The sequence below is a fragment of the Thalassophryne amazonica genome, chromosome 15 (assembly GCF_902500255.1).
Source record: "Thalassophryne amazonica chromosome 15, fThaAma1.1, whole genome shotgun sequence".
Taxonomy (NCBI): domain Eukaryota; kingdom Metazoa; phylum Chordata; class Actinopteri; order Batrachoidiformes; family Batrachoididae; genus Thalassophryne; species Thalassophryne amazonica.
This window is the reverse complement of record NC_047117.1, coordinates 2,330,422-2,342,673: the sequence shown is the minus strand read 5'-3', so window position 1 is coordinate 2,342,673 and position 12,252 is coordinate 2,330,422. Positions and strand designations below refer to the sequence as shown.

At 43.8% G+C, this 12,252-nt stretch overlaps 1 protein-coding gene across 1 annotated transcript in view; it reads left to right on the top strand.

Annotated features, from left to right (window-relative positions):
* kcnh1b (potassium voltage-gated channel, subfamily H (eag-related), member 1b) overlaps positions 1-5,112 on the top strand; it is a 64,287-nt gene extending 59,175 nt beyond the window's left edge. The window contains exon 11 of the mRNA XM_034189260.1: positions 4,206-5,112. Coding sequence (XP_034045151.1) covers positions 4,206-5,108 — 903 coding nt within the window. The 3' untranslated portion in view covers positions 5,109-5,112. The remainder of the gene's footprint in view (positions 1-4,205) is intronic.
* Positions 5,113-12,252: the final 7,140 nt, after the last annotated feature.

Here is a 12,252-nt window from a genome sequence, read left to right as displayed (position 1 = left end):
GTTAGCTGTGACCAGTTGTTTTTAGGCAGTGGTTAGTTGTTTTTAGGCAGTGGTTAGTTGTTGTATATACAATATACAGTTAACCAATGGAGAGAGGCCAAGACAGGAGTAATATGCTCTCTCCTTTGAGTTCCTGTCAAAAGTTGCGCAGCAGCATTCTGGAGCAGCTGCAGACGTGAAAGCAGCGACTGACTGAGTCCCACATAAAGCGAGTTACAATAGTCCATGCAAGATGAAATAAAAGCATGGATCACAGTCTCAAAATGCTGTCTAGAAAGAAAGGGTTTTACTGTAACCAAACGCCTTAAATGATAAAAGCTGGATTTAATACAGCTGCAATTTGGCTGTCCATTTTAAAATCACTATCCACCATCCAAGGGTCCCAAATCAACAGAGGAAGACTCGCATGGACCACTAGGTCCAAACACTATCACGTCTGTTTTCTTTTTGTTAAAATGTTTAAAAATTAAAGCTAACCAAGCTTTAATATCATTTAAAAATACCAGTAGCTGATTTAAGGGAAGAACATTATTCGTTTTCAAGGGCAAGTAAATTTGGCAATCATCTGCATAACAATGGAATGAAATCCCATGTCTTGGAGCCCAAAGGCAGCAGATACAGTGAAAAAAGCAGTGGCCCCAAAATAGAGCCCCATGGAACGCCACATGTCAAAGGAACTGCAGATGATTCTGAACCAAGAATATTGACCGAAAAATTCTTTCAGGTAAGACCTAAACCACTCGATTGCAGTACCACCAATGCCCACCAACTGATATGTTGTCCATTCTGCAGCTCCCGTTTTGTTTGGGGTCGCCACAGTGGATAGAGCCAGATCCGCATTGGTATGTGGCACAGGTTTTACGCCGGATGCCCTTCCTGACGCAACTCCAATGTTACCTGGAGAAACACCCACAGCTGCTGGTGTTCCAAAGAGGTCTCCCATCCAAGTACTAACCAGACGCCACGCTGCTTAGCTTCTGAGATCTGATGGGATCAGACTGACACAGAGCAGACTGGCTGCCCACCAACTGATATAATTGAGATCTTAAAATATTGTGGTCGACAGCGTCAAAGGCAGCAGTTAAATCAAGCAACACCAAAATAACATAGTTCCCAGAACTGCATTCAAGAAAAATGCCATTACAGACCCTTATTAAGGCAGATTCTATGAAGGGTTTTAAACCCTGACTGGAACTCCTCCAAGATACCATTCCCATCCAAGAATTGCTTCAATTGACCAAATACAATATAGATATAGGTCTATAATTTGCCAGCACAGTATGATCCAGGCCAGGTTTTTGAAGCAGAGGCTGTACTAGTGCATGTTTAAATTGAGCAGGAACCACCCCAGAAGACAATCTACAATTCATCATAGCAAGAACTGACTGCCCTATACTATTTGCGTAATATAACCTCCTTGCCTCCTTGACCAAGTTCTGATAATGGCACCAACAATCTTTTAAAAATTGAAAAGACCTCAGCAATTTGTCCTTTTTCCACCTGCGTTCAGCTTGGCGACATTCCCTCCTGATGGCACGAGTTCTGTCATTTAACCAAGGCTCAGATCCAGCTTTAGGTCGCCGAGTCTTAAATGGAGCCACCAAATCCAGGATGGTATGACACGAAGAATAAAACCAAGAAATAAGATCGTCTATATCAGAAGTAAAAAGTTCAGAAGGGATACAGACCTGCAGAAAAGCTGCAGAAAACTGAACAGCAGCAGAGGGGTTAATAACCTGACAGCACCGAGCAGGGGCACAAGGATTAACTGCAGTCTGTATCAAACCAACGGAAAACAAAACGGGCAAATGATCTGAAAAACCAAAGTCACAAATTTCCAAATTTGTCACGGACAGGCCGCAGGAAAGAACCAAATCCAACGTATGTCCATGCTCACGCGTAGGGCCAGTTACAGACTGGACCAAATTAAAAGAGTCAACAAGGCTTCAAAAATCCCTCACCAACGGCCTGTCAGGACAACACACATGTATATTAAAATCTCCAATAATAAGAATATGTCATGCTTGGCCCTGGCTTGGGGTTTAGGTCCTAATGCTTTACATTATTTCCTCTATGGTTTTCTGGTTTTACTTTTCATTAGTTTTTACTTTATTATGTAAGTCTCAGTTTGGTTCTGTGTATTGCTTGGCTTTGTTTACTATTTAGTCACTGGTTCAACTTTCTGGTTGTCACTTATTCTGCAGTTGGTTATTGTATTCTTTCACTCATGGTCCTTTAAGTTACTTCGTCTTAGTTTAGTTCTGTTTATCACATTTATTGTATTAGTCTTTATAATAATAGGTTTTTGTTGTTATTTATCTTCAGAGATTGCTTATCTGATTATGTTCCCTTTGTTATTTATTGCATTATCTGTTTATCAGTTATCTTGTTTTGTTTATTGCGCTATTCTGTAGTCAGCAGTTTTGTTTATCTGCTGGTTAACCAATAGTTTTTGTCACCTGGTTATTTTTTACTTCTTCCTTCAGCCATGATTAGTTTCCATTCTAGTTTTGTTTTTATTCTGATGATTCACTTTTCAGTTGTTCATGCTTAGTTCATTCCTGGTCATAGTTGTATTGTATTCTGTCCGTGGTTTCTGATTTATCTTTGTTCTCAGTTTTTGCCTCGTCTTATTTGATTGCCCCTGCACCAGCTCTTGTGTCTTCGTCTCTCACTATGACTGTTTCTGCTCTGTGTTTTCATCCACTTCTGCTCTTGCACCTGCTCACGTGTCTTTGTCGCTTTCATCACTCCACTGTTCCTTCCTTCACTATCTTGCACTTGCACAATCTTTGTCTTCCCCGGTCACACCCCCTTTCAGAGACTTCCACACACCTGCTTCACATCACCTTGATTAGTTTGCTCCTTATTTGAGCCCTCACAGTTCCACAGCTCACTGCCCGACTGTTGATTTTGTTCACTCTCTTGCCCTTAGTTTATGTCTTGTTTGCTTCTCAGGGTTCTGAACTTGCTTGTTTGTGCCGACCTTCGCCTTGCCTCAATCCTGAATAGGGTTGGGTATTGATAATATTTTATCGATATCGATTCCGCTTATCGATCTGATAACTTATCAATACGTCTTATGAATTTTCTGTGTACTACAAGTAGGCTTTACAGGTTTCTATGTCAACAACATTTTATTTAGTCTTAAGTAAATAAATATGAAAGTGGTCACTGGATCCTTAAACTCTGGACAAAAATAAACTCTACATGGTGGATCCTTGATCTCTGGACATAAATACAAATAAACAAAATCTGTAGTTTTTGTCAAAAGCATTTCCTTTCAGACATTACTGGCATGAATATTTCTCCATAGCTCTGAGCTGAGCTCTTGCAGCCGGCTGCGCTGCACATCAGGATGTAATTCATAAAGAATGTAGGTAGGTTGAGATGGTTTCCGGCGTTGTTATTGACAATCCGGCTTCAGTTTTGAAATGTGTTTTAAAAATGCATATTTCAAACACTTGTTTCAAAACTGAAGCCTAACAATGTTGGAAACTGTCTCAATTTGTGGCATAAAGGAGGACATCTGGCCACGCTAAATACAGGATGTCTCATTTTGGGAGGAAAAACATTTTAGTTATTTAAAGTGGCAATTTGCTTTGACTGTCTCGGCAGAGAGCGGCGCAGCGTTTGGAGCTGTGTCAACGGAATGGAGGACGATCGATTCTCGTTTCTTGACTGCAACAAGACAAGAGTCCCAGTTAATGACTTTAATCCACACAAAAGTGACTCACCATTGACACATTTTAATGGCTTTAAGAGGGGTTAAGAAGCGGACTTGCTGCTTCTGAAGAGCAGCGAATCAAAGAGCCAACAAAGCAGCGGATTGAAGCACTGCTTCATTGGTTCAAGCTCCAAAGTGGAGTTGCGCTGCATAAACGGTTGATTACAGACCCGCTGCAGGGCTGGACTGTGTTTAAGTACAACTAATTCAATATTAATTATGTGTTATGGTGATTCAAGAGTAATGTTGAACACAGCTCTCAATATCTCAGGAGTCATTTCAGCAGGCTATCACAGCAGACACTTCTGACCCACCGGTGTCATTCCACCAGATTTGGCCCACTGGGGTCAGGTCGGTTACTGGCTAAACTCTTTTGTTTAAAAGTAATATAAATGCAGGCTTGAATAGGATTTTTTTGTTTGTTTGTTTTTTTAAAGAAACTCTGCTGGTGATGTTGCTGGTCTCATGTCTTTAACAGATTGTCTTCCGGAAGATCAGCGATGTCAAACGGGAAGAGGAGGAGATGCTGAAGAGGAAAGACGAGGCACCTCTGAACCTCCCTCCTGATCATCCGGTGCGACGCCTCTTCCAGCGTTTTCGGCAGCAGAGGGAGGCCCGGCTCGCTGCCGAGAGGCTCAGTCAAGGCACCTGCGACGTAGAAAAAGGCATCGTCCACCTTGACCCACAGAGAGGCCCGAAAATCCTGGCATCCACCAGAATCATCATGGTGACTGAGAACTCAGCCACACCCACCACCTCTTCCACATCCTTGTCATCCAGGACGTCCAGCCGAGCAGCGCTCCACAGTCCGGCCGCTCTGAACAGCACTGCACCAGGCTTCAAGTCTGCAGAGCCGCCCAAAGCCAAAGGCTGGGGGCAGTTCAAGGAATCTGTCACTAAAGCCGAGTCGTGGAGCAGCGTCTCCAAAGCCGAATCCATGGAGACGCTGCCCGACAGAACCAAATGCCACGACGAGGTCTCGCTCAAGAAAACGGACTCCTGCGACAGCGGGATCACAAAGAGTGATCTCCGCTTGGACAATGTCGGGGACGCCAAAACGCCACAGGAGCAAAGCCCGGTTCAGTCTGAAGAGAAGAGGGTGTTCCGTCCGATCCCAGAGCAGAGCATGTACGCCTCGTTCCTGGAGCTGAAACAAGAGCTACAAGGAGACATCAGGTCTCTGAACGGCCGCATGGTGGCGCTGGAGACTCAGCTGGCTGAGATGCTTCGACTTCTCAAGTCCAGGAAGTCATCAGGCTCCTTTTTCGAGATCTCACGGCCGCCTTCGCCGGACTCCGATAAGGACAGCTTCTCTTCAGGCGGACCTGAAGCCATGACTGGTGTCCAAACAGACGCTGAAGCTCACAGGACTGCAGACTGAAGCTCGTGGACTCTGTTGGTCCTTGTTCCTCACACCTTTTTCTTCATCGCATGTCTGCAGCATGAACATTCTGACAGTTTGCTGAGAAACGCGACGGCTGTTTACGGGTTTGTGTGGACTCTGACAGTGAAGATGAACCCTGCATCAGCTTCCTCTGAACCTTTGGTCTTCTGTTGCAGACACTTTGAACTTTCTGACTATTGAGGTTTTTCACTGAACATGAAGAATTTTGCTGCTGTGATCAAACAAACTTTTAAAAATATTTCTTTTATGGACTTTTCAATAAATGGACAATTTAATGAAGTAAATCTGGTTTTGGCTCTAGTCGATGAACTTTTCGAAATACTGTGAAAAACAAAAACTGACATTTTTATTTGACTGATAAACTTGTTTCTGTGAAGGCTCTCAGTTGTCCAAGTGGTTAGGTGGTTTAGAGAAGCTTGAATCTTCGACTGGACTGGGTTGCTTGACTTTACTTTACTACAGGCAGATCCATGGTTGTGCGATGGGGTCTCCGGTATCCCCCATTGTGGCCAATCTGTACATGGAGCTAGTGGAGAAGACAGCCTTGGCATCGTTTACGGGCATCTCTCCCAGTCACTGGTTCAGATATGTTGATGACACATGGGTTAAAATCAAGCAACAGTGTTGTGTGTTGGGGGGGTGTGGCTGGACATTTTGGTGTTCTTTTCTTTTCTTTGCTCTCCAGGTGGTATGAAAACTGATTTGTCTGTGGAGAAGGTGCTGGCTGAAGAGTCCTTCACCCTCATCAGCGTTATGTGCAGCACCTGTGGATGGTGCTCAAGTGCAACCTTAAAGACTTTCAGCTGAAGCAGATAATGAGATGGCGTTCTGCATTTAAGCCATGTGTGATTCAAGCAGAATTGCCGGGAACTCGACTTTGTGATGTTCGTTTGTGAGACGCTGAGGACCGCGCCTGGGTTTGACACATCGTGCCTGTGAAGGAAGAAGGGTGAGGGACACATGCTGTCAGCACACATTTGAGGTGATTAATTGTTTGACTAATTGTTGATAGTAACTTGGTATTTTGTTACGCAGTAGATTTGAATTGTGATGAGAATTGTGCAGCTCGCTTCTCACTACCGTGGCGTGCGGAGTGGTAATTCTCCACCTGTTGTGAGAAGCTGCTCATTTACATAAAGCTTAAATACAGACCTGAATGTGTTGCTGATAGTGTGTGCCTTTTGAAGGATATTGGTTGTAGCTGCTGACTTACCTCACCTTTTCTATCCTTCGCAGAGAGTCGGTTTGTCGTGTCCACCTGGGGGGTGTTTGGCAGTAAAGTGAGTCCAGAAGCGCCGGGCTTTGATCCTTTTAGGCGCTGGAGAGCGTGCCAGCCTTCACTCCACCAGACTGACGCATCTTTTGTTCATACACTTTGTTATGCACCAGAGGGTGGAAAAAATAAATTGTTTTGTTATTGGAACCGCTTTCTGGTTATTTTAGCGCTGGTTCCGTCAGACGCAGGTCCGCTCCTCAACCCGCGTCGACACATAACAAACAGGAGGTTGAGGACTTTACAGAACACATCAACCCAGTGGACTCCAATATCAGGTTCACACGTGAAGATGCCAGAAACAACCATTTAGCCTTCTTGGACTGTGATGTTATGATTGGAGAGAACAGGCAGCTCCAGACAGGGGTTTACAGAAAACCAACTCACACTGACCAATATCTGCTCTTTGGCTCAAACCACCCCCTTGAACACAAGCTCGGGGTGATCAGGATGCTTCAACACAGAGCCCTACAGGTGCCCACAACTACAGAGGGAAGGTCTAAAGAACAACAACATGTCCGGAAAGCCCTCACAGTATGTGGGTACCCACGATGGTCCCTGGATAAAGTACAGAAGTCCCAAAGACCAAAGAGACCAGATAGACAGGAGACAGAGACAAGAAGAAGAGGAGTGTCGCTCCCTTATTTAGCAGGAGTAGGGGAAAACTACAGAGGATCTTCAGACAGCACAAAATCCCAGTTTACTGTAAACCTGTTAGCACCTTGAGACAGAAATTAGTTCACCCTAAGGACAAGATCCATCAGAGTAATGTAGTGTATTCTATCAGATGTCAGGAAAACTGTAACGAACACTACATAGGTGAGACTAAGCAGCTGTTGCACAAAAGGCTATACCAGTACTGCAGAGAGGGCGCCGGTGGACCTCAGTCTGCAGTTCATCTCCACCTTAAAGACACTAACCACACGTTTGAGGACAAGGAAGTTAAAATCTTAGCCACAGAGAAGAAATGGTTTGAGAGAGGGGTGAAGGAGGCATTGTATGTGAAACAGTTGAAACCCAGCCTTAACCGGGGAGGGGGTCTGAGACACACTTTATCCCGTTTACAATGGGATACTCAGGTCAAAGCAGTCTCAGTCTTTTGTTCATGGTAATGAGTCATTCACGTCGTCAGGAGAGGCGTCAGTCCCATCGTTAGGAGGGACAGCTACCCTGTCATTAGGAGGGTAATAACTAGAGCACAATAGGTGCTAATTAGAGCAATTGTTAGTCACTAACCAATAGCAGTCTGCCTCTTGGTAGGAGGGGTCTGGTTAGGTTTAAAACTCCAGCTTTTGCTGGCTTCTGTTATTCTTCTCTTCAAGAGTCAAGACAGAAGTCAGACTACCAGAGCAAGAAATTTAGCTGAGGAAGTTTCTGCGATTAGAAGCGAAACATCTTCTCGTCAACCAACCTAGTCCAGTCAAAGATTCAAGGTTCTCTACTATGACTGAAAAACTTGTCAAACTTGCTGCTTTGTTTTCTTATTTTGGTTTCAAAATCATAAACCGAGTAAAGGTTCATGTTCAGCTGTCGATCATCAAAATGTCATCATGGAGAAAGTAGGACCTCAAGTTATCTGACTGGCCTTTGGGTCCTTGGAAGGATTCCACGTGGGTCCAACAGTAACTACAGACTACTTCAATGCAAAAAATAAATCCCAGTCTCTCATGTTTCTGCCTCCAGGAGATGCTGACGTGGAACCAACAGGTTTGGTTCTTCTGGTTTACAAACAAAATACATGATGGATTCAACTATAGTTTGGAACCAGGAATTAGCAGGTCCTGAAATAGGAACCAGGAAGATATCCTGAGTGGCTGGTTCATTAGATGGCATCTTAGTTCCATGACTGTTAAAACAGGAACTGGTCAAGAACCTTTTTTTTGTCTTTCTTTTAATCAGCAGGTTGAGATGGACACAGCCAGGGCTGACTCGGTCCACGACTATGGTTCTTTGGACTGGCCAAACACTGTGCTAACAGCTACTTCTAAAAAAACAAAAAACTAATCCAGGACAAATGTGAAACTTGAAACGGACTGTTACTGTGACTGTGAGCGGATTGCTGCTCTTTTGCACGCGCATGAAGTTGCTCGTAGCACTGCCGCCGCAGAAAACAGGCTTCACTTCCTAACTGCTGTTTGCATTCAATTTTTTATTTGAAAATCAATTTCAGGCTGTGCGCACGCTGGTGTCGCAGACCGAACGGTCCCCCTAAAAATCAGTCCCCCCGATGACGCGGTTCACGGATTATCACCTCATTTCTGCTTCAGACTGACTCCAGTCATCATCTATTTCACCGACAGATATCTGAAGCTTTTGTACAATCATTTCCACATAAATTCAGCATTATTTCATCATAAAAGACGGAGGAAGCGATCAGAGCGCCGCGGCTACACGAGCTGTTAGCTGATGTGTTCACTGCTCGTCAGACATTTTAAAGTGTCATGGAATTTCACCTCATTTCTGCTTAAAATGGCCTCTTTTCTGCTTAAAACTGACTTTCGAATGAATTAAGAGGTTTTACCTTCATCATCTGATGGTTAATGATCACATTAAACCATTTGATTGCTTTGAGTGAAGAGACTCCGTCTCAGTCGTGCTGCTGTGGTCTGAAATGACACGTGCAGGTGCAAAGGGGGGGGGGGGCGATTTTTAGGGGGGGACCGTTCGGTCTGCGACACCAGCATTGTGGAGGCATACAGTCTCCAAAAATGGGTGGAGGTGAAAATTTGGTGATGTCATGAAATTGCTCATCATCACGTGTAAATATCCAACGATATAACCACGAGGTTCATTTATTTAGTAAAATCACAAAGCGGATGCTGGCGTGTTAGCAGAATATGCTGGTTTTCAGCCCAGCTACATGCTAACTATCCAAGCTAACAGGTTAGCTTGGATTGGGCTTGTTAGCCTGTAGCTCACTCAGGTTCTGCTTAGATGAAAAGTTAATTTTCTTGAAACAGATGTATCTGTCTGACCTGGGCTTGAAACCACACTTTGGACCATTAGCACTGTAGCGCTCAGTGAAACTGGCCCCCAACCCACGTAAAAAATCCAAGCAAACACGGAGTGCTTAGTGCTTCATTTGTGCTGATCTGTGCCGTTAGAATTTTCGTTTGTGCTGCTATAGTTTCTGAGATATTAAGCGTTTTACTTTTGTGCGATAACGGCGGGCACACGCACAGCGCTGCATTCAGGTACCGTCGGAAATTACAGGGCTTTTTTGTTGGTGTTTCAAACTCAGCAGTGGCTCGTGGCAAGGGTGTGGTTTTGATTTTGGAAAAATAATTCATTGTCTCCACACAAAAGATTAATTCTGGCCCATATAATCTGCCTGGAGACACAAGCATAGTCTCCAGCAAGCTACACACAGTTACTTTCAGTCTTTTGTGCATTTACAAATGAAAGTATTAGCTGTTCAATTTTGAAAATGTTAGCTATATCATGTGCTAACGCTGGATTTTAACTAAAACCTGTGTATTTTACAAGTCCATTTACTGTGTCTTGAAATCAGATTCATCTGAGGGTTGTAAAAATACCACTGAGATGGTAAAATTGTGTAAAGGTCATTGAATTTTTTTTTTTTCCAGAATACTTGTTGATTCGCTATGAAAGACCGCTGTTTTGGTATAGTACGGCTGCAGCTATCGATTATTCTGGCGATAATCGATGTGCAGCTTATTCGTAGCTTTGGAGGCCAGGCTGGGCGAATTGGAGACTCGGCTCCGCACCGTGGAAAATTCTACAGCTAGCCAGGCCCCTGTAGTCGGTGCGGACCAAGGTAGCTTAGCCGCCGTTAGTTCCCCCCTGGCAGATCCCGGGCAGTCGGGAAAGCAGGCCGACTGGGTGACTGTGAGGAGGAAGCGTAGCCCTAAACAGAAGCCCCGTGTACACCGTCAACCCGTTCACATCTCTAACCGTTTTTCCCCACTCGACGATACACTCGCCGAAGATCAAACTCTGGTTATTGGCGACTCTGTTTTGAGAAATGTGAAGTTAGCGACACCAGCAACCATTGTCAATTGTCTTCCGGGGGCCAGAGCAGGCGACATTGAAGGAAATTTGAAATTGCTGGCTAAGGCTAAGCGTAAATTTGGTAAGATTGTAATTCACGTCGGCAGTAATGACACTCGGTTACGCCAATCGGAGGTCACTAAAATTAACATTAAATCGGTGTGTAACTTTGCAAAAACAATGTCGGACTCTGTTGTTTTCTCTGGGCCCCTCCCCAATCGGACCGGGAGTGACATGTTTAGCCACATGTTCTCCTTGAATTGCTGGCTGTCTGAGTGGTGTCCAAAAAATGAGGTGGGCTTCATAGATAATTGGCAAAGCTTCTGGGGAAAACCTGGTCTTGTTAGGAGAGACGGCATCCATCCCACTTTAGATGGAGCAGCTCTCATTTCTAGAAATCTGGCCAATTTTCTTGGATCCTCCAAACTGTGACTGTCCAGCGTTGGGACCAGGAGGCAGAGCTGTGGTCTTATACACCTCTCTGCAGCTTCTCTCCCCCTGCCATCCCCTCATTACCCCATCCCCGTAGAGACGGTGCCTGCTCCCAGACCACCAATAACCAGCAAAAATCTATTTAAGCATAAAAATTCAAAAAGAAAAAAATTATATAGCACCTTCAACTGCACCACAGACTAAAACAGTTAAATGTGGTCTATTAAACATTAGGTCTCTCTCTTCTAAGTCCCTGTTGGTAAATGATATAATAATTCATCAACGTATTGATTTATTCTGCCTAACAGAAACCTGGTTACAGCAGGATGAATATGTTAGTTTAAATGAGTCAACACCCCCGAGTCACACTAACTGTCAGAATGCTCGTAGCACGGGCCGAGGAGGAGGATTAGCAGCAATCTTCCATTCCAGCTTATTAATTAATCAAAAACCTAGACAGAGCTTTAATTCATTTGAAGGCTTGTCTCTTAGTCTTGTCCATCCAAATTGGAAGTCCCAAAAACCAGTTTTATTTGTTATTATCTATCGTCCACCTGGTCGTTACTGTGAGTTTCTCTGTGAATTTTCAGACCTTTTGTCTGACTTAGTGCTTAGCTCAGATAAGATAATTATAGTGGGCGATTTTAACATCCACACAGATGCTGAGAATGACAGCCTCAACACTGCATTTAATCTATTATTAGACTATCGGCTTTGCTCAAAAAGTAAATGAGTCCACCCACCACTTTAATCATATCTTAGATCTTGTTCTGACTTATGGTATGGAAATAGAAGACTTAACAGTATTCCCTGAAAACTCCCCTCTGTCTGATCATTTCTTAATAACATTTACATTTACTCTGATGGACTACCCAGCAGTGGGGAATAAGTTTCATTACACTAGAAGTCTTTCAGAAAGCGCTGTAACTAGGTTTAAGGATATGATTCCTTCTTTATGTTCTCTAATGTCATATACCAACACAGAGCAGAGTAGCTACCTAAACTCTGTAAGGGAGTTAGAGTATCTCGTCAATAGTTTTACATCCTCTTTGAAGACAACTTTGGATGCTGTAGCTCCTCTGAAAAAGAGAGCTTTAAATCAGAAGTGTCTGACTCCGTGGTATAACTCACAAACTCGTAGCTTAAAGCAGATAACCCGTAAGTTGGAGAGGAAATGGCGTCTCACTAATTTAGAAGATCTTCACTTAGCCTGGAAAAAGAGTTTGTTGCTCTATAAAAAAGCCCTCCGTAAAGCTAGGACATCTTTCTACTCATCACTAATTGAAGAAAATAAGAATAACCTCAGGTTTCTTTTCAGCACTGTAGCCAGGCTGACAAAGAGTCAGCGCTCTATTGAGCTGAGTATTCCATTAACTTTAACTAGTAATGACTTCATGACTTTCT